Source organism: Chaetomium strumarium, assembly GCF_033439665.1.
Source record: "Chaetomium strumarium strain CBS 333.67 chromosome Unknown B0T15scaffold_1, whole genome shotgun sequence".
NCBI lineage: Eukaryota > Fungi > Ascomycota > Sordariomycetes > Sordariales > Chaetomiaceae > Chaetomium > Chaetomium strumarium.
This window is the reverse complement of record NW_026944429.1, coordinates 4,262,959-4,284,536: the sequence shown is the minus strand read 5'-3', so window position 1 is coordinate 4,284,536 and position 21,578 is coordinate 4,262,959. Positions and strand designations below refer to the sequence as shown.

The 21,578-nt window shown below is 56.8% G+C and overlaps 9 protein-coding genes across 9 annotated transcripts; 4 read left to right on the top strand and 5 right to left on the bottom strand.

Moving 5' to 3' along the window:
• Window positions 1–143: 143 nt before the first annotated feature.
• Window positions 144–894, top strand: B0T15DRAFT_489312 (uncharacterized protein; the record flags this gene model as incomplete). Its single annotated transcript, XM_062866585.1, has 3 exons — window positions 144–212; window positions 330–508; window positions 579–894. The coding sequence occupies 3 exons, from the start codon at window positions 144–146 to the stop codon at window positions 892–894; spliced, it is 564 nt and encodes a 187-aa protein (XP_062726426.1).
• Window positions 895–1,044: 150 nt separating this feature from the next.
• B0T15DRAFT_44609 (glycosyltransferase family 1 protein) lies at window positions 1,045–5,551 on the bottom strand. Its single transcript, XM_062865948.1, has 4 exons — window positions 5,189–5,551; window positions 4,453–5,125; window positions 3,391–4,395; window positions 1,045–3,338 (listed from the first exon to the last, which is right to left on the bottom strand). Exons 1-4 carry the CDS (start codon window positions 5,370–5,372, stop codon window positions 1,196–1,198), a joined length of 4,005 nt encoding a protein of 1,334 aa, XP_062726425.1. The 5' UTR covers window positions 5,373–5,551; the 3' UTR covers window positions 1,045–1,195.
• Window positions 5,552–6,613: 1,062 nt separating this feature from the next.
• On the bottom strand, window positions 6,614–7,930 carry B0T15DRAFT_507294 (mitochondrial carrier domain-containing protein; the record flags this gene model as incomplete). The annotated part of the gene is made up of 3 exons (XM_062867637.1): window positions 6,614–6,694; window positions 6,770–7,558; window positions 7,631–7,930. The coding sequence occupies 3 exons, from the start codon at window positions 7,928–7,930 to the stop codon at window positions 6,614–6,616; spliced, it is 1,170 nt and encodes a 389-aa protein (XP_062726424.1).
• A 1,863-nt stretch (window positions 7,931–9,793) lies between these two features.
• B0T15DRAFT_44453 (uncharacterized protein) lies at window positions 9,794–10,972 on the top strand. The gene is made up of 2 exons (XM_062865945.1): window positions 9,794–10,201; window positions 10,276–10,972. The coding sequence occupies exons 1-2, from the start codon at window positions 10,106–10,108 to the stop codon at window positions 10,699–10,701; spliced, it is 522 nt and encodes a 173-aa protein (XP_062726423.1). The 5' UTR covers window positions 9,794–10,105; the 3' UTR covers window positions 10,702–10,972.
• Window positions 10,972–12,105, bottom strand: B0T15DRAFT_44448 (uncharacterized protein). Its single transcript, XM_062865944.1, has 2 exons — window positions 11,947–12,105; window positions 10,972–11,824 (listed from the first exon to the last, which is right to left on the bottom strand). The coding sequence occupies exons 1-2, from the start codon at window positions 11,998–12,000 to the stop codon at window positions 11,291–11,293; spliced, it is 588 nt and encodes a 195-aa protein (XP_062726422.1). The 5' UTR covers window positions 12,001–12,105; the 3' UTR covers window positions 10,972–11,290.
• A 955-nt stretch (window positions 12,106–13,060) lies between these two features.
• Window positions 13,061–14,809, bottom strand: B0T15DRAFT_44445 (uncharacterized protein). The gene is made up of 3 exons (XM_062865943.1): window positions 14,376–14,809; window positions 13,994–14,294; window positions 13,061–13,915 (listed from the first exon to the last, which is right to left on the bottom strand). Exons 1-3 carry the CDS (start codon window positions 14,575–14,577, stop codon window positions 13,291–13,293), a joined length of 1,128 nt encoding a protein of 375 aa, XP_062726421.1. The 5' UTR covers window positions 14,578–14,809; the 3' UTR covers window positions 13,061–13,290.
• A 1-nt stretch (window position 14,810) lies between these two features.
• On the top strand, window positions 14,811–16,017 carry B0T15DRAFT_44469 (uncharacterized protein). Its single transcript, XM_062865946.1, has one exon. It carries the CDS (start codon window positions 15,043–15,045, stop codon window positions 15,676–15,678), a length of 636 nt encoding a protein of 211 aa, XP_062726420.1. The 5' UTR covers window positions 14,811–15,042; the 3' UTR covers window positions 15,679–16,017.
• Window positions 16,018–17,053: 1,036 nt separating this feature from the next.
• Window positions 17,054–18,653, bottom strand: B0T15DRAFT_519008 (F-actin-capping protein subunit beta). Its single transcript, XM_062868411.1, has 3 exons — window positions 18,529–18,653; window positions 18,023–18,456; window positions 17,054–17,894 (listed from the first exon to the last, which is right to left on the bottom strand). Exons 1-3 carry the CDS (start codon window positions 18,558–18,560, stop codon window positions 17,500–17,502), a joined length of 861 nt encoding a protein of 286 aa, XP_062726419.1. The 5' UTR covers window positions 18,561–18,653; the 3' UTR covers window positions 17,054–17,499.
• A 120-nt stretch (window positions 18,654–18,773) lies between these two features.
• Window positions 18,774–21,220, top strand: B0T15DRAFT_519005 (Alg9-like mannosyltransferase family-domain-containing protein). The gene is made up of 3 exons (XM_062868410.1): window positions 18,774–18,978; window positions 19,059–19,508; window positions 19,583–21,220. Exons 1-3 carry the CDS (start codon window positions 18,888–18,890, stop codon window positions 21,034–21,036), a joined length of 1,995 nt encoding a protein of 664 aa, XP_062726418.1. The 5' UTR covers window positions 18,774–18,887; the 3' UTR covers window positions 21,037–21,220.
• Window positions 21,221–21,578: the final 358 nt, after the last annotated feature.

Sequence of the window (21,578 nt, the reverse complement as noted above, 5' to 3'; positions counted from 1 at the left end):
ATTCTGCCGGTCAGCACCATCTCTCAAAACAATCCAAGCCAAGCAGCAGCCTATCCTCTCACCCTCAGAGCTCTCTTACCAACTCTACAACCGCATACACCCAACCAACCTGTCCCTTAGACTCTTTAAATACCAACAACACAATGGCTTCCTACGACATCGCCCAGTATCTCCTCGACAGAGCCAACATTCAAGACACCGTTACCAAGAACGTGAGTAACACTTCTCTTTGATATCTTCTCCCCTCACCTCCAAACACTTGCGCAACCCAACAATCCAGAGCATGCTTATTTATTAACTTTATCTGACCTATGAGAAAAAAAAATTAGTCCCTGTACTACGACACCCGCAACATCTCAGGCCTCGCCAACGAAGTCTACGCCGCCTCCATCCTGATCGACTACACCTCCATCCTGGGCGGCGAGCCCACCACACTCTCACGGACCGAGTGGCTCGAGCAGGCCCAGGGCATCCTGCAGACCTTCGAGTCCAGCCAGCACCTTATCTCGTACGTCAACCCCCCTTCAACTCACTTACAGTTAACAACAGAACATATTGAAACTAATGGAATTGAACAGGGGCATCATAATCGACCTCCCTCAACCCGCCCCGGCCTCTTCCTCAGGAGGCACAACAACAACAACAACAACAACGATGGCGACCCGACCAGAAAAGGCCTCCCTCATGGCCCACGTGGGCGGGAACATGATCCTCAAGGGCCAGCCTTCTTCCAATGTGATCCAGAACGGGGGCATTCTCGAAGCCGAGCTGCAGCGGGACCCAGAGCTGGAGAAGCAAGGGGTCAACCCGTGGCGCATTACCAAGTACAAGGTGATCAAGAAGTGGGGGAACGGTCCGGGCGACAAGGTGCTTGCGTCGGAGCTTCAGGCTTAAAGGATGAATGAGTTTGGGAGTGAAGGTGTGGTTTGATTATGGGTACCTAGGTATGTACTTAGGTAATCGAGCGAGCACGATGATGATGACAATGACAATGAAATGAGTTGAAACTGTCCGTTGTATACTTTAGGTACTCAGGGGGTATCCGTCGCTTTTCAGCTTAAGTACCAGGTAACCAGGAACTCATCTTACCAGTAAGGTAGCTTTCAGCGACCACAGAACAAACCAAACCAAACCAAACACAATAAAGCAACGCAAATCCCTTCCCAGCACCTGTCACAAATGTCACGGTATCGATCTACCCCACCGTCCCACCCATCCGCATCCCACTCCCCGACGGCCCAGCATTCCCACCACCACCACCGGAAGCCACCCGCAAACTCTCGTCCAACGCCCTGCGCAAATCCTCATCCTCATCCTCATCCTCCTCCTCCTCATCATCATCATCATCACCGTCGACAGGAGGAGCCTTCCCCTTCCCAGCCGCCTTCGCCCGCCGGAACGCCTCCTCGGCCAGGCTCTGCCGCTTGACATACTCGAGCACAATCTCCTCCTCGGTGCGCTGGCGCTGCATCTCTTCCGTGTAGCTCCGGTGCACGCGTGCCGACTCCTCGAGCGCGCGGCGCAGTTGCTCGTCGTCGTCGTCCTCGTTGCCCACCTCGTTGTTGTTGTTGCGGTGGTGGTGGTAGTGGTCGTCGTCATTGTGGGGGGTAGTACTTGCGTTGGTTGTGGTTGTGGTTGTGGTTGTAGTCATGGCGGCGTCTGGGGTGGGGAAATCCCCAGGAAGTTCAGGTACGGACGGGTGGGGGTTGTGGTGCCTCTCGTCGTCGGCCGTCCAGTGATCATGACCATGATAATGATAATGATATCGCTGCTCCATCTGTTGCTGCAGCAGACTCTGCCTCACCGCCTCCTCGATCAGCGCCTGGTACTCCTCGTCGGTGATGTTCGTCCACTCGTCATCCGCCATGTCCCTTGCTACTGCTGCGCCATCGTCAACAGGAGCCACCTTCTGGTCCGCGATCCAACCCCGCTGGCCTGGAGTCGGTCCCGGAAATTGTTGTTGCGGCTGCTGCTGCTGCTCCTGCTCCGCAGCCCTGCGCATCTCGATCAGGCTTGCCCGGATCGCGGCCTCAACCCGGGCATCCTCCTCCCTGTCTCCCGTGGATGTCTGCCGCACCGACTCCCGAATAGCCAGCTCCAGCGCTTCGTCGTCCTCAAGCGAGGGGCTGTCTGCCGCGGAGTTGGCCGTGGTGGGAGGAAGCGCAGGAGGGCCCGTCCCGGGGCTGGATACTAGTGTCGTGCTGCTCCCCGTGCGCCGCCTGTTCCACGGCCCTCTTGGAAGGTTCAAGCGGCTACCAGTTTTGGTATCAGATCCACCACCCGCGCCTTGCCCCTCGTCTGCCCGAGAAGCGTTAGCCGCCGTCGCTTCCTCCTTCACTTTCTCACTCTCCTTCTGCTTCAGCAGGTAGAAACCCTTGAGCTCCTCCCTCTTGGTATGCCAGCGGGCCAGGATGTCCTGCCGCTCCTCGGCCGACGCGGCGCTCAGATCCTCGTCGCCCTGCAGCACCCGCGACGTAATGATGTAGTTCATGGAGCTGCGCGCGAACCTGTTCCTCATCTCCACGCGGATTCCCTGCATGGTGTACGCCGGCAGCGCGCACACGGCAGAGGCAGTTTTGAGCATGGAGCCGCCGATCCCCTTGCCAAATCCCTTCACAAACCCCATGGCCCCTTCCTTCTGTGCGCCTTGCCAGGGCTGCGTGACGAGCCCGGAGATCCCGTCGTAGAGGCCCAGTCCGAACTCTTTCCCCGCGACTTTCATCCCGCTGACGAGGTCTGTCACCTTTTCCGGCGGACGCACCGTGTCGTCGTTGTACAGTTTGGGTGCGTTGCGAAAGCCGCGAGCGAGACCCAGGCAGAAGTTGGCTTGGAACCTGAGGCCCGCCCCCACGATACGGCCCACGCCTTTGCCGGCTGCGACAGCCATGTCGAGGTTCATAGGGTTGGTCGGCGTTGAGGGGCCTTCTGGGCTGGGCGATGCTCGGGGCGGCGGAGGCGGGTTTGCCACAGAAGCTGTTGTTGTCTGCGGCGAGAGTGTAGAGTTCGGCGTGGATGCGGATGTGGAGGGCTGCATAGACAACGACTCAACCGAGCCTTGGCCAGGTGTCAACGCGCGCGAGGAGATGCTAGCTAAGTCGGACTGAGACCCTGCGGGCTGATGCGATGATGAACTGGTCGAAGGCGCCAGCCCTGGAGTAACCGGGGCTGCATCTCCGGCCTTGGCGACGCTGTCCTTCTTGCCGTGAGCCTTGAAGACTTCCCGAGGGAAATCTGCCACCGCCATGGTCAGGGAGCCGACGTCGCCCACAAAAGCCAGGACGACAGCCGACACAGGATCCCACGGCTGCTCGTCAGTGTTGTATTCGATCGATCGATATCTATCGCAGGTCAGCGGCGCACCTCGCCAAAGGTTATATTGGGGATTCTCACAGCTTGAGATCCGAGTATTTCAACCAGCCCTGTTTCACCAGTACCGCGGCAGCAAGTGTGCTCAGCCTAACCTTGCTCCTCCTCACTCGCCAGACCGCCACCCGGCTAGGCGCCAGCGAGCACCTCATATCGTCGGTATTCAAAAACTGATGGAAGGACTTGCCCCCGACGTCAACGCCCTTCTCCCCCTTTATTTTTTCGCCGAGTTCACGTGCTCGGGCCTGCGTCTCGGGTAGCAATGCGGTCTCGATCGCGGCAGCGAGGCCCTCTGCTGTTAGCTTCTTGAAAGGAATGGGAGCCGGCCCGGCGCCAGCCCTCGTAACCATGGAACCCCAGAATAGCTGGTCGCCGAAGAAGGGCACCACAACCGTGGGCTTCCCGGCCTTGATGCCCGCGGCAGTGGTCCCGGCACCGCCATGATGAACGACGGCAGACACGTGGTTGAATAGCCAGTCGTGCGGGCAGTTCCCGAGCATGAAGACGCCCTCGGGGACACCCACTGCCTCACCGCCTATCCCACCCCAGCCCTTTGACACGATGGCTCTTACGCCGGCCCGGAGAATGGCATCAAAAATAGTCTGAGTGAGCGCATCCGGGTCGTCGACGACGATGGACCCGAAACCAATATACACCGGCGGTGGTCCCAAGGCAAGAAATGCAGCTAGGTCGGGCTCCGGCGTGTAGCTGGATTCGAGGTTCAGAAAGTAGAAGCCGGACACGGTGATTTCCGGCATCCAGTCCGCCGGCTTTGGCGTCAGCGCTGGCGACCAGCAATACGTGACCGGAACGCGCAGCCGGTTGAGCAATCCGGGCGCCCACATCAAGGCAACAGGGTCAAGTTCCAGCGTGTTGACGCGGAAGCGGTTGATAAGATCCCCCAATCCCTGCCAAGTCATCATTTCGACAAGAGCGTACGAGGCATAGTTCGTGATGGCGGCGTCGGTATTCGTGGAGACGATATCGGCCAGGGGGTGCGGGAAAGCTCTGGTCGGTGTCCAGGGCATCCTGTTGCTTGTCAGTCTAATCCCTCCCAAATCCACAGTCTAGATCAAGGGTACACACGTAAACATTATGTGCAGTGGAATCCCGAGCTTCTCCGCAATATGAATGTGCGCAAAGCTCGGGGGGTTCGCAATGATGGCGTCCGCCACAAACGGTCGATTCCCCGGATCCCCGGGCAGGATGAACCGCTCATCGACCGGCTCGTTCCGCTCATGCTGGGGCGGTGCCACGCCCATTCCGTCGCCGGCCTCGATGCAAGACCGCCAGCATCCCATGAGGATCTCCTGGATCTCCTGGCGGCGCCTCTTGATGTCGCCCTTCATGAGCGTGTCCATCTTCGGCATCAAGCCCGGGTTCTTGACCATGAACGCCATCAGCTGCTCCGGGTCCCCGCCGATGTTGAAGAACTCGAGCCCGTTCTCCTCGACAAACGACCGGAACTTCGCATGCGTCGCCAGACGCACGCGGTGGCCGTATGTGTCGCGGAGCACTTGCCCCAGCGCCACGAACGGCTGGACATCGCCCCTGGAGCCAACGATCTGGATCACAACGTTCAGCCGTGGCGGTGTTGTTTGGCCCGGCAGACCGCCCAGGCTAGGCGGGATGTACGCCGGCGGGAGCGGTTCGGAGGGGACCTGCGCCTCCGCACGGAGCTGCCTCCTGATGGCTGGGCCCAGCAGCTCTGATAGGCGGTGATTCTTTTCGTTGATGTGGATGTTCACACGACCGTCGGCTACACAGCTTATGAGTGAGTAATCCTAAGGGATAGTAAGTCTGTGAGTGTCGGTGGTTTTACCTGTGACAGCGGCATCCGCGGCGAAGCCCGCCTGAGAGAACTGGAGCTGGTCATGATGCTCGCCGTAGGCGGGCGGCGGGACGTCGAGGTTTGTCTCCTCGAGCTCCTCGGCTATCGGGACCGCGTTCGTCCTGCCGCGGCGCGTAGTCCCCGTCACCCTGCGCGGTATCGTACCCTCAGTCATTGCGACCGAAATGCCAAAAACGAGCCTGCGGGGCTTTAGTGAGTGAAAGGTGCCTGAGAAGCTCCGTAGGCTAGGTAAAGGGAAAAGTCGGCAGCGCTAGGGCGGCAAAAAGGTGGCATCCAAGACTCAGATCAACTTTCCATGGTGCACGTTCGACCAGGTGAGGATTAAGATGTAGGACCACGTCGTCAACCGATTAAGTTGCTATGTACCCCCTCGGGGACCTTGACAGACACCAGTAGTGTCAGAGTCAAAACTAGGTAGGTAGGCTAGACTCATTGAAAGATGGTACCTTTGAGCAGCAGTTAGAAGACTCCGTTGTTTGCTGAAGAATAGCAAGAGAATCGGTGAGCGGTCAACTGGCAACAATCTTCGGGTGGTCGAGATCGGGCTCATTCAAGGTTCCAGGGCGGAGACACCCCTCTAATGGTACCTAGTATGACGAATGCGGTAACAGCAAGTGGTTGCAGCTGCCTTTTTGTGTACACGCCATACAGGCACTACAGACAGACACCGCGAAGTGTCATTGGCGGCACCGCAGCGGGAACGGGGCCCTCATACAAATCTCCGTCGGAGTCGTCATCAGACGCTGTGGTCTGGTGGGTCAGGGGAGCAAACGTGGCGATGCTGACAGAAGGATTAAGCTTCAGGCCAGTTGAAACGTGGGGCGGGAGTATCATTGGCACTGTGCCAGGGGTAAAACAGCCCCAGACACTCCCACGTCTTAGTGAGAGAGAGTTGGAATTTACCGATATAACTGTGTAAACAGATAAGATTCCGCACTGTGTCCAAGCCTCGCTGTGCGCGGTCAATTCTTCGGCACCGCCCAACTCTACGGATACCTAGGGCTGAACTCAATACGCGTAACGCGCGAGGCTGAACCCCCCCAATAGCTCCAGAGCAGTGCATGATACGAGTAGCAACCTACGTAATGGCCTCTTCCTTTGGCCAAGGGCAAGGGGATTTCATGGGCTTGGCAGGGGAAATAAGTCAAGCGGCAACCGCATGTGATGAACTGAAGGTTAACTTGCACCCCATCCGACTAATGCAAAAAAAAAAAAAAAAAAAGATGCGAAAGGAAGGAATACGTGGACATACATAGGCGACTCTAAAAAATCACATAGGCTTCGACAAGGCTTGCTTGGCAAATGCATCCCCGGCCGATTTTCGAGCTCAAGGAAATGCAACGCTCCCCACGACACCTTTACCTTACAGTGTATACTCGAGACTCAACTGCGCATTTACTGCCCCGCCTCCTTCTTCGACGGGGCCGGGGCCGGACCGCCCGTCGTGGGCAAGCCCATGAAGATCTTGAAGTAGTCCTATCGAAACCGGTCAGCACCTTCGCTTCCCCCCACCACACGACTCCCTAGAGAGGAAAGAAAAAAAAAACTCACATAAATCATCCACTGCAAGCCGGTCAGGGTACCGATCATGACGATTCTCACGGGCAGGCCGTTCCAAAGGCCCATGAAGCCGATGTCCTTGTATATCCTGGTGGTGACTGCACCAAAGCCCTCGCCAGCCTTGCGGTACGCGTTCAGCTTGCTGACCATGACGTCGGCTGGGTGCGACACGATGGCGCAGAGGATGCCGGCCGCGTAGCCGGCGACGAACGACACGCCTGTCTGCGCGGCCTTGCCGTAGTCGTTCTTGCTGCCGGGCAGCCGGTCGTAGATCATCTCGACGATGGTCTCGAACGAGGCGAACTTCATCATGGTGTAGGGGATCTGGCGGCCCCAGAGCGGGTAGAGGCCCTTGTACAGGCCCGCGACACCCTCGGCGCCGACGATCTTGCTGAAGCCGTCCACGGTGCCCTTGTACTGCGCGGGGATGGTCGCCTGCATGCGCACCTTGATGGCCTCCAGCGGGCACAGCGCGATGTCGGCCAGGAATTCGGCCGACGCCGACGCCGACAGGTACAGCGCCGTCTTGTACTTGTGCGCCGCCTCGGGCCCGGCAAGGTCCGAGTACGTCTTCTTGAAGTATTCGTACCAGCCGTACTTGAACGCGCCCTGCGCCGAGTAGCCGAAGAAGGTCGGGCTCCAGCCCGTGAAGATGCCGCGCAGCCCTTCGGTGCGGTAGATGTGGCCCCACGCCTGGAAGTTGCTCTTGTACAGCTTCGAGTCGACCTGGCGGCGCGTCTTGACGAGATCCAGCGGGGTGACGGCGGTGTGGGTCAGACCCTTGCGCGCAGGTTAGTATTTTATCATCTGGTGCTAGTTGATGCTGCCCTTGGCTGTGCGGAGCAAACTTACACAGGCCATCATGCCGCCCAGCGTGGACACGGCATAGAATTTCCCCGAGTACAGCTCGATCTTGCCGGTCTTGGACTGGGCTTTTTGGCTGGCCTTGTCGAACTCTCTGGCGGCTTCCTCGCTCAGCTTGTGCGCCTTGTTCTTCGCATCGTCGACGACCGAGTAGGCCGGGTACAGCTCCAGCCGAGCTTGGTACGGCGTGGGACTGCCGCTGGCACTGGGCTTGCCTTGCGCCCGGCTGTGCCCATACGGGCTGCCGAAGGTCTGTTGGAGGGCCTCGTAGTTAGGGAAGAGCGGCATCTTGGGCATCAACGGTGCTCGTCAACTACGGCGTGTTGTGTTATTAGCGAAGATGACGTCGTGCGGCTAGAAAGCGCCCAATTCGCTGGGCGAGCGCAGTGCACAGCCGGATGCCGGGGGGTCGCATCCTGGGCACGTAGGCGGACTTACAGCTTGAATATTCCTCGACGATCCAAAGCTCGAATTAGAGACTTGTGTGGCTTACTACGAGACAGAAATATGTCGTCCAGTATACGAGTGAAGAAATGCGAGCTGAGGGAATAAGCTACCATTACTGCCTAGGTCCCTTCGCTTGGATGAAACCGGTTCCTGTTGCTGGAGCATCAATCGGACTTAACGGGTGTAGTGCCGCGATTGTGCGTGGTTTGTAACCGGCAGTACTGATTCATCCTTCGGACGCAGAGAGGTACGGATTCGGTACCCTTCCGGATTTCGCGGCTGTCCTCTCCATGCAGAATCACGAGGAATTATCGGGAGCAGCCTCCAGATTATCTCAAATTCAGACCAATTCTTGGGTGTAATTACTAGCTTACCATTACCAGGACCCATAAATACTAGATGCAGCCAATCAAATCACCGCAGCAACCAACACCCAGAACTGGTCTGAGTCGCCGATTTGAACCGAACCAGGACCAACAAGGATCACAATCGTCGCATTCACTTTTTGTCATGAATTAACCTGCAGAGGCCAGTAGGGGCTGACCTGCATGGCCAGCGGGTAGCGCCCGCATCCAATCATTATAGACCAGAGAGGACCAATCAGGATTGGAGGTTAGGAACGTCGCTCGGCATCAACGTTTCTAGGGAACAACGTTCGGCATTAACGTTCTAAAGGATCTAGGTATAGAGTACTTAGGGAGGAAGCTATATATAGTTTTACTATTCTGTTAATTATTTAGATACCTAGCTTCTTTAGTAAGTAATCATAATTAGTAGCTCTCATTTACTATTTAGATATTGTAGACTATAGTGTCGTAAACTCTTTAGCTTTATTAATACTTATAGGCCAACTAAACTACCTTCGACCGGCGAACCCTTTCAGAGGCAGGACTGCCTACGGTTTCGTCACATTTGGCCTTACTATTTAGCAAAGCAGCACTATAATCATGGCAAAACTAGCATAAGGAGAAAGCTATGCTATTTATCTCGCTCCGTACTAATATAAGAGCTATATATATTATGGTAGTTGAGAAATCTACTGGTGAAAATAGTACCCTGTTCGAATTTGTATAGGGAAGCGACCCTAAGTCACAGTTCAAGTCAAATCGCCGACTCAGACATCTCTCCTAGGTGTTCTCTGCAAAATGTGGGTCCGGGCCGGAAAAAGGGATACCCGACGTAATTACGTAGAGAACTGTATGCCGTACGTCTATACCAGCCCAACCGGCCGAAGGCCGGAAAACACCCAGGAAGGACGTGAATTCCTAAGATAACCTCCCAATGCTTCTTATGATATCATACATATAACCCGCCCTCGTTGTCAATTCGGCGCCCTTCACGAGTTCACAGCTTGTTCATACAATACCGGGGGTTATCGGGCGGTGACGTAGTGGACCCGCCTGGGCTTTATCTTGCTTGGCAGTGCTTGGCTTGGAGACATTCCGGCCAGGTTTGATTTTATGAAGTCAGCGAGAAAGAACACATTCCAATTGTTTGTACAAGTACATATTAAACCCCGCGGGCCATTCTTTTACTCGTGTGATGCTCTTCTTACGCAGTAGGTTGCGTTTTCCAGTGCTGTTGGCCTTGATACGGACGGAGTATTAGGTTAGAGCGAGCTCACTGCAATATCACCACAGTCTCTAGGCGTAGCTCCCAGGGCAGTGGACTCAATTCGCTGCAGGGGAAGCTCAGCTTCATCGATTGCAGTGATCGAAGATGAAGTAAGACCTTCTAGTGATCGCGTCCCGTCATAATTCCTTACAAGATACTACTTTCCTAGGTGGTTTCCCATCTACATGTAATTCTCCTGGTACTCACGGCACATAGTCCGTTTATTTACCTTAAGACATTCCGCAACCCCCACCACCGTACCTAGTCCGCCAAGCAACATGTGATTCGCGGCGTCAGCCAACACAAGCAAATCTCAAGTTCGGAACAGCCTCAAACTTCAGCCGTGTCACCAACCTCATCAGCACCTGCAACACCAAACGAAACCCATAAGCCGTACAGAAAATGACCGATATCATGGCCCAGCCATCCCAGCCTCAACCCGGCACATCCTCTTCCTCCCAGCCCTTCGTCTCAAAATGGGCGTCAAGATACCGCGGGGTAAGTCCGCCCGCATGATGCCACCCCCGCGGGAAAGCGCTCGTCATCCTAACAAACTTTTCTTCGATAACAAGGCAACGGTAGAAGACCTCGACCCACCCGCGGCGCTATCGCTCACACCCTCGGACTCCATCTCGGCGGCGCTCCTGTCGGCCTTCGAGCGCGACTACACGCACCTGACCATCGTCGATTCGTCGACCCGCGCCCTGCTGGGCTACCTGTCGATTCCGCACCTGCAGGCCCTACTCGACGGCGGGCGCGTCAGGCCCGAGGACGAGGTGCGCACGGCCATGGTCCGCTTCCGCCGCAAGGGCGGCCACAAGTACAAGGTCATTACCATGGACACGCCGCTGGAGGAGCTGGAGGCCTTCTTTGAGGGGGCCGAGACCGGCGGGCAGAAGCAGGATTTTGCCGTCATCACGGATCAGGCTAGGAGGTTTGTTCTGGGTGTGGCGACGAGGGGGGATCTGGAGGAGTTTGTGAGGCGGCGGCCTGCGTGAGGCAGGGGAGTGGGGGTGGGGTGCAATTGGTGCCTTGAGCCACAGCTATCCTGATCGAGGGCGGCGTTCGGTTGGATGTTGGCATTCTTATATGGCTTGGCCGCGGATTGGGGGGGGGGTTCATAGGGGCATTCAACATACATGCACGGGTACTCATGGCAGAGGTTTTGATACCAGAAACGGCTGGGAGGCTCGGATTCCCCTCGGAGCTCACGCGAGAGATTTTTCCTGCTGTCATCATTCCTTCGGCGCAAAGGAAAAGGCGAAGTGAATGATACAGATCACGGTTGCGGTTCAGCGTAACAGTATTAGTCCGTGCTGTTTATTTAGGTATAATGCGAGATCCGCATCAACATGAGCAGCCCAACGTCCGTCACTTAAGACTGCTGCACAATGACTCCCAAGGTATACACCCCGTCTAGGTAGATAAGGCGCCTGGCACCTTGCACGTCCCATAAGGTATCCCTTTCGCCGCAAGCCCCGCTCCGGTCGAACATCGGGCGATTGATCCCATCCTGCGTAATGCTACAACGAATCCGCGATGCACCGTCCTGGCCCCACGCCAGACTCCGTACTAGCTATATTGATTTCACTCCTGGTAGTCGTAAACCAGCTGCAGCTCGACCCGCTCTCCGCCCTTGGCGATGACCACGTTCCTACAGTACTTGCGCACGCCCTCGATGATCTTGAACCCCCAGATCTGGGTCGCGGTCCAGCCGTTGTCCAGGCTCTCGACGTAGCTGAGCACGTGGGTCTCGCCGTTGGGGCCGCCCTTCTCGTCGTCGCCCTCGAGCCAGCCACTCTTCAGGAACTCATCCTGCACCTCCTCGGCGGCCACGAACTTGGTCTGGCCCTTGACGTGCCCGAAGAGCCAGTCCGAGTGCTCGCGGAACGTGTAGTCCAGGCAGCGCTTCTCGGTCGTCCCCTTGAAGCCGCCCGTGCCCGTCTGCTCGATCTCGATGTGCGTCACGGCGGGGCTGGCCGGGTCGGCCGGCGGCGAGGGCGGCGCCACGAACTGCTTGACGTGCAGCGTCACCGTCGCCATCGTCACCGCCTTCCGCGTCACCCAGCCGATCCCCTGCAGCGCGAGGCCGGGCTCTACGTTGCTGGACTGGGCTTTGTTCTAAAGACCCGGGAAAAAAGAGAGAGGGGTGCCGAGGTCAGTCTTTGACTAAAGGCGTTGGGTAGACGGCCGCAATCACATGTTGTGAGTTTGCTGGAAATGGGGGGTGGTTGAAGACGTACCATGACCCACTTGCCAGTGAGGTCTCCGATGTTCTTGCTTGCGGGTGCAGCCATGGTGAAGGATGTGCGACGTTGATGTACCCAGGTACGGTGTGAGGGTATTAGGAACTGCGATGGCTTTTCGGCGGAGTGACAAGGCGTGCTGTTAATTTAGGAACTTGAAGATATGAATCGAGCTGAGCGAAACGACGGCAGGGGCTCTGTCTTTTAGTAAGTGAGGTGATCAGACCCTCGACTGTTCTTGCTTGGTGGAGAACTCCAACGTCACAAGCTGGCGGAGGAGGGACTTGAGGCTACAAGTCGGCTCGGCGGCCGAGGTAAAACCTTCCCTCAACAGAGCCGCGCACAACAATTGGACGTGACGTTCGGCCGATCTCCGTTTCAAGTAAATCTCCGGAGGGCAATAAGGCGCAATGCTCCCGAACTTTGTGGGGGATGTCCTCTCCTTCGGCATCATTCCGTCTCCGTGTGCCTCCCCGTTTCAGGAGTTGAGACTGAGTATACTAGTATATCTTTGTGCTCAATCGGCCTACGGTCCATCTCCTTCCTATAACTTTCAATGCTAAGCTGCCAGTGGTTTGCCTGACAGGTCTAGTACGTCTACAACTTCATCTAAGACCATGCCTCATCCACCACTACAATCTGGAAAAGACGAACTTCCTCCTTGGCGATCAAATTCAACAACAGGCTTTAGTAGATGTACGATAGATGTTTGCCCAGAATCTTGGGGTTGGAGTTACGAGGGTTGAGGCAACTTTGAGGAAGGTACCCGAGTGCGGGGTAACCGAACCAGGGTGGATTTTGGCAGGGAAGGCCCGTCGCCTTCCCGCATGAGGCTCCGGCCATCATGTGAACGAAGCAGTTTTCAGCAACTGCCCATCGCATAGTTCAAGTTCTCGAGCCATGTTCAACGGCCGGGATCACTCAACTCTCGTCAGCCAAACTACCGTTTATACAGCTCCTGAAGATGGGAATGTTTGCGCATCGCATTTAAGCTCCCGCCAGTCAAGTAGGGGACACAGGGGCACTCGACCCCGGGCCAATCGCCATCTTCACAGGTCATGATCAAGTACTAGTAGATACCTCGGCATATCTCTTGACCTGCTGCAGAAGTTCGCTAAGCACCTGCAGTATTATTAGCTGAAATAGGGATATCCTAGAATTACATCACCTTCCTCCCGCTCCTAACCCGCCAGGGGACCGTCGATCCAACATTAGTCGTGTACCAATCCCGTCTCGACCCTCAGTATCTCGCGCCCCCGTGACATTGCCGAACTGCACAACCCTCCCCAAAGCTGACGCCGTCCCCGACCCAGAACCCCAGCTCAACTCGCTCTAGAACCGTCAAGGCCACCAGTTCATCTTCTTGTAGCTCTCAATCACCTCCTCCACCAGCTCCTTGGAGATCTTGGGCTTTTCGTACGTGAATCCAATCACCTCCTCTAACCTCGAGCCATCCATGCTGAGATCGGTGTCCTTCAACAGCTCCTTCTCCATAAACGGCGTCAGCGGGCCGGGTCTTGTGATGCCGGCCTCGGCGAGGAGGTCGGCCCACGGTCCCAAGAGCTCGTCGTTGACGTCGTCGACGACGCTGTCGAGGTTGAGCTTGGCGAAGGTGCTGACGAGCTGCCCCTGGAAGCCCGTCTCGATGCCGAATATCTGGCCGATGATGTCGGCCATGACCCCCTGCGTCGTGACGCCCTTGTCGACCACATTGAAGGTGGGAGTCTTGCCCATTGCCCCCTCGTCCCACTTAGCCTTGCCCGCGTCGTACCAGGTCGCGACGGACCACAGCGCCCGCACCACATCGTGGATGTGCGCCGTGTTGGTGCGTAGGTCTTTTGTCCACAGCCACTTCATCTCGGACTCGAGCGCCTTGTAGACCCGTGCCATGCAGAGCGCCGTGGCGACCCATTGCGAGGCGTATGGTCCGTAGACATGGGGAAGCCGCACGATGGCCAAGTTCAACCTGCGAGGCGTGAGTACATGGCCCAGTTGCTCACCCCCTAAGCCCCCTGATGTTGCATGGGGAGAGAAAAAAACCTACCCCTCAATCTTTGCGAGCTCCTCCTCCGCTTGCAGTTTGAACACAGCAATCTTGCTCCACGGCTTCAGCTTGTCGCCTTCTTTGCTCGGCGAAGAATCGGACTTGTAGACCATCCCCGTGCTCAGCTCGACAAAGCACTTGACGCCCCGCTTGGCCGCCTCCCTGCCCACTGTGAGGGAAAGCTGGAGGGACCGCAGCTTGTACACCTCATCATCCTGCGAGTAGCGTGTCTCGCCGCCGCAATTGAAGACGTAATCCCACTGTTTCCCGTCCGCCCTGTCAAATATCCTCGGCAAGGACTCTAGAAAAAATCTCGATGTGAGTGGGGGGATGGCAAAATAGGAGGACTGAGCATGGCCAGATAGCGATGGGTAAAACTCACGTTCTCTCGCCGCATCTGCCTGCACGAACTTGGACCCGGCGCATGCCTCCTCAAACTCGGGCGGCAGCCATGCCAGCTGCGGGAGGACCTTGTCGACGATCCGCACCTCGGAGGCGAGCTTGTTCTGGTGGATGTGCAGGGCCAGGAAGCGGCCAATGTAGCCGAGACCGCCGATGATCAACACCGACGGCTTCTCCGCCATGGTTGGTTATTCGTTCGCGTATCTACCTGAGTTTACGTTGGGGGCCGGAATCCGAGGTGTTCGCACAAGCGGTTCAGGGACGACGCCGAAGCAGAACGGGAGGGGGGAAAATGCGCGGGGGTCAACCAAGCGTGCGCGGGGTCCGCAATGGAACTGGGGCTTTCGGTCGTGGGCAGCACTGAGTGGCAGCAAGTCGCAATTAATTCAGGTACGTCGCAGGTAGGGCCGTTTGCGTTCGAGGTGCAGTACAACAGATGCCGATTGAAGTCGCAAATTGGCGAAGAAGGCGTTCTGTTTGTGGAAGAAAAGACAATTGACAGGATGACCCGGGCAGAAGGGGTCAGGCGGGACTTCGGCAGGCCCTCGAAGCTCGTCGGGGCGCGACCGGGTCTGAAAACCTGGGCGAGGGGGTGACGCTCTTCAAACAAGGGGCCCCCCTCTTCCACAGCCGCGAGACCCGAGCAAATGGGCCACGGTGTGAGAGCTCAGCAAAAGCAAAATTTCTCTGAGCTTCCTGGCCAGGCCCAAAGCTCTCTATCCCCACACTCCATTCCAGCGTTCTTGCGCACTGCACAGTGCACGATGCACCAGCCGGAGGGCCGCCCGGTTTGCAGTGTCTGCGGCGTCTGCAGGTGGCCGTTATGGCGTCGACACGGACCCTGCAGGTCTACAGTCGGGTTACATCCAATGTTGGTGATCCAGGCACCGTTAAGTTTATGGAAGGTGCCCTCTCGGCGACGGTTTCAAAGCATCATCATCCCAAGACACCTGGGCCTACTAGGATCTCTACTCCTCACCACCACGCACAAGAACCTCGCATGGATCATCTGCCACCCATCGTTCGTCCGATGTTCCGCCAGCGGGTTCAGAAGTTTCCAGGGCCCAGTGGAGAGATGGACGGGCAGGGTCGGCCCCTGGGCATACCTACCGGTATCCCATCCCCAAAATAGGGGACCAATGAACGTGGCCAGGCACGCCTTTGGCAAACAAAATCAAAAATCCAACCATGCAACCTCACCTCAAGCATGGCGACCTGACGCCCAATGTGAAGAATGGCGATGCTGCGATACTGGTTGCAGTCAGACACCATACGTCCTGTAGTTGATCCAGCATGCCAATCAAGGAGGACGGCATTGCAGGTGAGACACGGCGATACAGCAGCGTCCCGAAACATTGGCGGCGAGCGAGGTTCCACCGTACGCCCTGGCCCACTCGTGCTCAAGATGAGCGTTGACGATGTTCGGCTGCTGATGAGACTCGCATCATCCTGACTTGATGAGCGCATGGTTTCCCTTCGGAGGCGCGCCCAGGATCGGTCTGACAAACGAGAGAGAGGGTGTCTCCGTGTGCCTTCCTGAAAAGGTTGTCTCTGCGTCGGGCTCAAAGTAATAGCTGCCGAGATGGATGTCGTACCGTCTGTAGCGAACAGAACGGCCGCTCCTGATTGAATCATGCGCCTGGATCACATTCCATTGCTTATTCGAGTTGTGACCGCCAAACCGAGCCGTTAGCGGTTTTGGTTTCTGAATAACCTTGCCACAAGACGAAGCTGGTAGGTCGCACACTCGCCAAGAAGGGGAACCAAGGAAAGCTCTCCTTTCAGGGGCTGAGCCCCACCCAGCACGCCAATCTCGGGCCGCTCGATGTCAGCCGGGGAAAGCCATCAATGGAACTTTTCTAGAACACTTCCCAATTTGGAAACCCTTGAATTTCGACACACCAGCTCCTACACTACAAGTGCACTGGTGGGTGAGGTGGTGGCCTGACCTTACCCTGGACTTGACCTGAGGCCAACTGCCGCAGTGGAACCAACGGAGTTGCCGGACGGTTCCCAAGGACATAATCGAAGCTTATGCGGATACATAGGTATACATACAGCAGTTGATTATGTATGTACGGAATACAGCACTAACCTGACCCGAGGTCACTACTAGTATGTATGGAACTTCTGGCTCATTGCGTGGCCTCAATCACCTCGTCTCAACTCGATTCGCAACTGCCTGCCCCCTTTTACTATACCTGCAGGATCTGACGCGGGAGCTAACCATACCGGGGCAAAAAAGCCCCTTCAAAGGACGGCCGGTGGCAAACTTGCTCACCGCATTGTCATGGAGAAAATTTCCACTGCGGAAACTCTTGCGAGCTCATCAGCGTTGACAAACACCCGGAGCCCCTGTACCTGTTCCGAAGGGCCCTGTCGAGAACGTCGGGAACTTCAACGGAAGCGCATGCTTGTTGCTTGGCATACCACATAGTGACGGCATTATTAAGAACGCAAGTGCGCGCAGAGGCTGCGACTTTGCTCGTTCACTTTCGTCCGTAGGACTGGCAGCAGGGATCGGAAGCAGACAGTGTCCCGGTCTCCTTCGACCAGCATTGAGGCGCGGAAAAAATAAAATAAAATAAATAAATAAATAAATAAATAAAATAAAAAAAATAAAAAAAAATTAAAAAAAAAATAAAAAACTAAAAAAAAGGGCCTTACAGATTTCATGCATACCTACATACAAAGAAAAAGGAGCTATTCACGTTAACGTTACTCCGAGCTGTAAGGCCAGGTTGCAAAGAGCCCCAGGCGGGATCTACCCGCGTCATCTGGCATAGCATCCACGGATATGAAGTGATATTGGCCATCTGAAACGGGCCCGCTGAATATCATCATCGCCAGACTCCGCAGAATCCGGCCCTTGCGAGCATTCAACAACCGAAAAGCCCTTGCCGATATCACACCACAGGCACAAGTAGTGAGGCCGCCGGTTGATGTTCCCGGTGGTCTTACTGGTGACTGGAAAGATGACTCAACAGTCGGCAACCAAGCACTGGCGAAGGCATCATTATCCGAGGCGAGGGGAAAACGGGATTTCGGAAGGCTGACAATTCTCGTAAAAAGTTCATTTGTCTCATTTCACTTCTTCATCATCATCATCTCCGCATGCTACCGATCAGCTCGCGCTGGGTCTCGCGGTCGCGCTGGCCCTCGCTCAGGCTCCCGATGCTGCGCAGGTCGCCGACCACGTCCTTGGCTTTGCCGAAGTAGACCTCCTGCAGCAGGTTGCGCATCTTGAGCTCCATGTCCTCGACCAGGCGGCCGATGTTGGCGATGTGGCTCTCGTCGTTCTCGACGGGGAGGTCCTGCTCGACCTGACGCGTCATGTTGCCGCTCAGGTCGACCTCGCCCAGCGCGGCGCCCTTGGTGGCCAGCGAGAGGATCACGGTCGAGGTGAGCCGGTAGTTGGACGTCCGCCCGCGCTCGCTGGCTTCGAACACGTGGATCGAATCCCACACGCCGGAGGAGCTGCCGTCGTTTTGGGGTGAGGCTAGATAGCGGGGAAGGAGAGAGAGAGAGAGTAAGTCAACACACAAACGACGTTCGGCCCTCCTTTGCTCATGTTTCATGATGGAATGTTTTGGTGTGTATGCCCTCCTCCAAAAAGAATAAACTCACCTTTCTTCAACAACACCACCCCAGCAAACCCGTCGTCCAGGTTCCACAGATACACGCTCGACACGCCGCCCTCGTAGTACAGCTCGCGGTAGACGTCAAAGGCCTCGTTGGCCTTGATCTCCATCTTGCGCACGCGCTCCCCGGGCACGGCGCCCTCCCCGGCGCCTTCGTTGCTGCCGCCGGCGCCCACACCGCCCAGCCCGCCGGCCTCGTCCAGCGGCGGGTCGAACTGGTTGCTCCAAGGCGAGCGGTAGCTGTCGCCGTCGCGGTTGTAGTCGCACAGTAGGTAGTCGCGCCCCGTCTGCTTGCAGCGCCGCACCGTCAGCGGCTGGTCGACCGACGACAGCAGGTCCTCGGTCAGGTCGGGCGCAATCGTGATGATGTTGTTCAGGTGCTCGGCCGTGTGCTTGGGGTTCAGTCGGCGGAGGAGGTCGCTTGAGAGCAGTAAGGGGAGTTAGTATTCTTGGGGTGGCTTGGGGAGAAAAGGAAAGCCAGTGATCGCTTACAGCGCCGAATCGAAAGGGTCTGCTGTCGCCATCTTGTTTTGCTTGCGTTTGTGGGCGACCGACTGAACTTGTGGTTGGGCTCGGATCGGTGAAGTATGCGGATGTCCAGTGCTGTTGTCGCGGGGTGTCTCCAAGTTGGAGCAGCTCCCATGGAGAAATGGCGGGGCTCTGGCTCGTGCACATCCAGGGGCACGACAGGGGTCGGTCGACGCTCACTGTGGGGTTCAGCTCAGGAGCTCCGAAACCTCCTGTTATCCCTACGCTGAACGTCTAGCTTTACAGGGAAAAAAGTCAAATGGAAGTTGGGTATTGACACCATACTCTAAATTCTACGGTCTGTTACCTTAGTTAGGGCTTTGATGGCTCCGCTAGAGGATGCGCAGCTCGGCGCAAAGGCAGTAACCAATGCTAAGAAACATAGCAATGGAGCTCCAGCAGCAGGACTCTTGGGTGAGTGAATCTGGGCCATCAGCTCATTGAGCCTACAGCTGCGTCTGGAAGAAACAGTGGCTGTACTAAGCAGAATTCAGATAGTTTCCTTTACCTTTTGATACCCGGACTCATTCTCGTCCATCTCGTCGTCGCCCCCTACACCAAGGTTGAGGAATCCTTCAACATCCAAGCAGCCCACGATGTACTTGTCTACGGGACGCCGACCTCAAACATCCACCAGAGGTTATCTAGTAGCTACGACCACTTCACCTTTCCGGGGGCCGTTCCTCGGACCTTCGTAGGCCCGGTACTGCTCGCCGGGTTTGCCCAACCGATTGTTGCCCTCGTCGGGTTTCAGCACGCTCAGCTTGTTGTGAGAGCCATCCTGGGTCTCTTCAATGCCGCCTGTCTCCTCGTGTTCGCCCGCAACCTCCGACGGGCCTATGGCGCCGGGACAGCAAGATGGTACCTGCTGTTCCAGGCGAGCCAGTTCCACATCATGTTTTATGCCTCACGGACGTTACCGAACATGTTCGCCTTTGGACTGAGTAAGCCTGCCCTCTCTGCCCTGACTGCCCCCTTTTTACTGGGAAAATAGTCAACAGACTAACGCTTTCCAAAGCAACCCTGGCCTTCGCCCTCCTCCTCCCCGAGCCCAGCAACCCCAAATCCACCGCCCGCCGCCAGCGCCTCTCCATCGCCATGTTCGTCTTCGCCGCCACCATCTTCCGCGCTGAAGTCGCCCTTCTCCTGGGCGCAACCATCCTCCACCTCCTCCTCATCCCGGCGCTCTCCCTCGAGCGCATCCTCTTCCCCTTCTCCGTCTCCTTCCTCACCGCCCTGGTCACTTCGGTGCCCATCGACAGCTACTTCTGGCAGCGCCCGCTGTGGCCCGAGCTCTGGGGGTTCTACTACAACGTCGTCCGCGGCTCCGCCTCCAACTGGGGCGTCTCCCCCTGGCACTACTACTTCACCTCGGCAGTGCCGCGCCTGCTCGTCAACCCGCTGAGCTACGCCATCCTCATCCCGCATTCCCTCTACCACCCCTCCCTCCGCCGCGCCGCAACCAGGCTGGCCCTCCCGTCCCTGCTGTTCATAGCAATCTACTCGCTCCAGCCGCACAAGGAAACGCGCTTCATCTTCTACGCCGTACCACCACTCACAGCGGCCGCGTCCCTCTCAGCCAATTTCGTGTTCACTCGCCGCGGGAAATCGGCACTCTCCTTCCTATGCGCAGCAGCACTCCTCCTCTCGGTGCTCGCGACTTTTCTCGCCAGCACCGCCATGCTCGCCCTCAGCGCGCTCAACTACCCCGGCGGCGAGGCCCTCGACCACCTGCGCTCCGCCATCGTCCTCTCCTCTCCTCCTCCTCCTCCGCACGAACCTTCCTCCGACAATGGAGGAGTAGTGGTGGAGGGGTTGGGGCTGGGGGTCGGACTGGTACCGGTGGTGGTACACGTACACGCCGACGTGCTCGCGTGCATGACCGGGGTGACTCTCTTCCAGAGCTCGACGGCCGAGTCTATGGTCGACGCTGGCGCCGTTTCTCTGATTGGTGATCCTAAGTCTAATAACGAGGGTGGGGTAATCAAGACCAAGAAGACCAGGACCGGGACAAAGCAGCAAGACATCAGTGGTGGACACAGAACTGGCTCGGGGCGGACGGTGATGATGCTCGACAAAACGGAGGACAAGTCTGTCCTAGCGCGGCCCGAGTTCTGGCGGCAGTTTGATTACCTGCTCGTGGAAGACCCGCAAAAGGTAGTGGGAGGGCAGTGGGAGACTGTGGGCGTGGTCAAGGGATATGCCGGGATTGAAATTGTCAAACCCGGGCGGGAGAAAAGCAGGGACTCAGAAGAAGAAGAAGCAGACAAAGAGGGTCGGAGGGGTGGTGAGCCGGCTGTAAATGTGGTAGGGATGGGCCGGACGGTCGCGGTGTGGAAGAAGAGGGTGCGGGCCCTTACCGGCGGGTGGTGGATCGGTCCGCGGATGGTGGAGAGGATATATATTCTAAGTAGGAGGAGCGCCCAGGAGGAGACGGGAACAAGATGGGGCTCTGCTGTTGAGGCTCGGTAAATATCCCGGGTGTGTATGTCGTCTTTGTTCCCCACCTCTGCGGTATCTGATGTCTACGATATATGTCCCTAAATATTTTATATATAACCAGTCTTCTGGCGCTATCTGTACTGTACAATACATAAACTTCGCATCTAGAGCCAGGCAAGGTAGACACGTCACATAAACAGAGCACATTACCAAATTCAGTAGGTAAGGTAGGTAAGGTAGGTAATAGGAGACCGACCAAAGGACATTCCCTCATTAAATTAGCGTGGGCTACGAACCGTCTCAACGCCCCGCAAACTAACTACCAGTGTACCCAGATTTACTACTAGACGCGAAAACTATCAGAGTAGCCCCCAGCGGGGAGTAGAGGCCGGACCGAGCGAGCTGAGAGGTGTCTGTAACTTAACGTGCGGGACGAGACAAACACGCAGATAGGGTCCGGAATGTCGGGCTTGTCTTGCAAGCAGCACTCGGCCTAAGATGTCGCGACGTGTTTCTGCCTGTCCGTCCGTCAAAGACCCTCTCTGTCCACCGATCAAACCCCCTTTCTGTTC

Coding starts and splice junctions, on each gene's coding strand:
- B0T15DRAFT_44609 (XM_062865948.1), bottom strand. CDS start 5,372: ATGACTGAGGGTACGATACCGCGCAGGGTGACGGGGACTACGCGCCGC. Junction 4,396..4,452: donor CCACTGCACATAATGTTTAC/GTGTGTACCCTT, acceptor GACAAGCAACAG/GATGCCCTGGACACCGACCA. Junction 3,339..3,390: donor AAATACTCGGATCTCAAGCT/GTGAGAATCCCC, acceptor GACCTGCGATAG/ATATCGATCGATCGAATACA.
- B0T15DRAFT_44453 (XM_062865945.1), top strand. CDS start 10,106: ATGACCGATATCATGGCCCAGCCATCCCAGCCTCAACCCGGCACATCC. Junction 10,202..10,275: donor GGGCGTCAAGATACCGCGGG/GTAAGTCCGCCC, acceptor TTCGATAACAAG/GCAACGGTAGAAGACCTCGA.
- B0T15DRAFT_44448 (XM_062865944.1), bottom strand. CDS start 12,000: ATGGCTGCACCCGCAAGCAAGAACATCGGAGACCTCACTGGCAAGTGG. Junction 11,825..11,946: donor TCACTGGCAAGTGGGTCATG/GTACGTCTTCAA, acceptor CCGGGTCTTTAG/AACAAAGCCCAGTCCAGCAA.
- B0T15DRAFT_44445 (XM_062865943.1), bottom strand. CDS start 14,577: ATGGCGGAGAAGCCGTCGGTGTTGATCATCGGCGGTCTCGGCTACATT. Junction 14,295..14,375: donor GGCAGATGCGGCGAGAGAAC/GTGAGTTTTACC, acceptor GATTTTTTCTAG/AGTCCTTGCCGAGGATATTT. Junction 13,916..13,993: donor GAGCTCGCAAAGATTGAGGG/GTAGGTTTTTTT, acceptor CACGCCTCGCAG/GTTGAACTTGGCCATCGTGC.
- B0T15DRAFT_44469 (XM_062865946.1), top strand. CDS start 15,043: ATGGGCCACGGTGTGAGAGCTCAGCAAAAGCAAAATTTCTCTGAGCTT.
- B0T15DRAFT_519008 (XM_062868411.1), bottom strand. CDS start 18,560: ATGGCGACAGCAGACCCTTTCGATTCGGCGCT. Junction 18,457..18,528: donor GACCCTTTCGATTCGGCGCT/GTAAGCGATCAC, acceptor ACTGCTCTCAAG/CGACCTCCTCCGCCGACTGA. Junction 17,895..18,022: donor GGTGGTGTTGTTGAAGAAAG/GTGAGTTTATTC, acceptor CCCGCTATCTAG/CCTCACCCCAAAACGACGGC.
- B0T15DRAFT_519005 (XM_062868410.1), top strand. CDS start 18,888: ATGGCTCCGCTAGAGGATGCGCAGCTCGGCGCAAAGGCAGTAACCAAT. Junction 18,979..19,058: donor TCCAGCAGCAGGACTCTTGG/GTGAGTGAATCT, acceptor AGCAGAATTCAG/ATAGTTTCCTTTACCTTTTG. Junction 19,509..19,582: donor CATGTTCGCCTTTGGACTGA/GTAAGCCTGCCC, acceptor CGCTTTCCAAAG/CAACCCTGGCCTTCGCCCTC.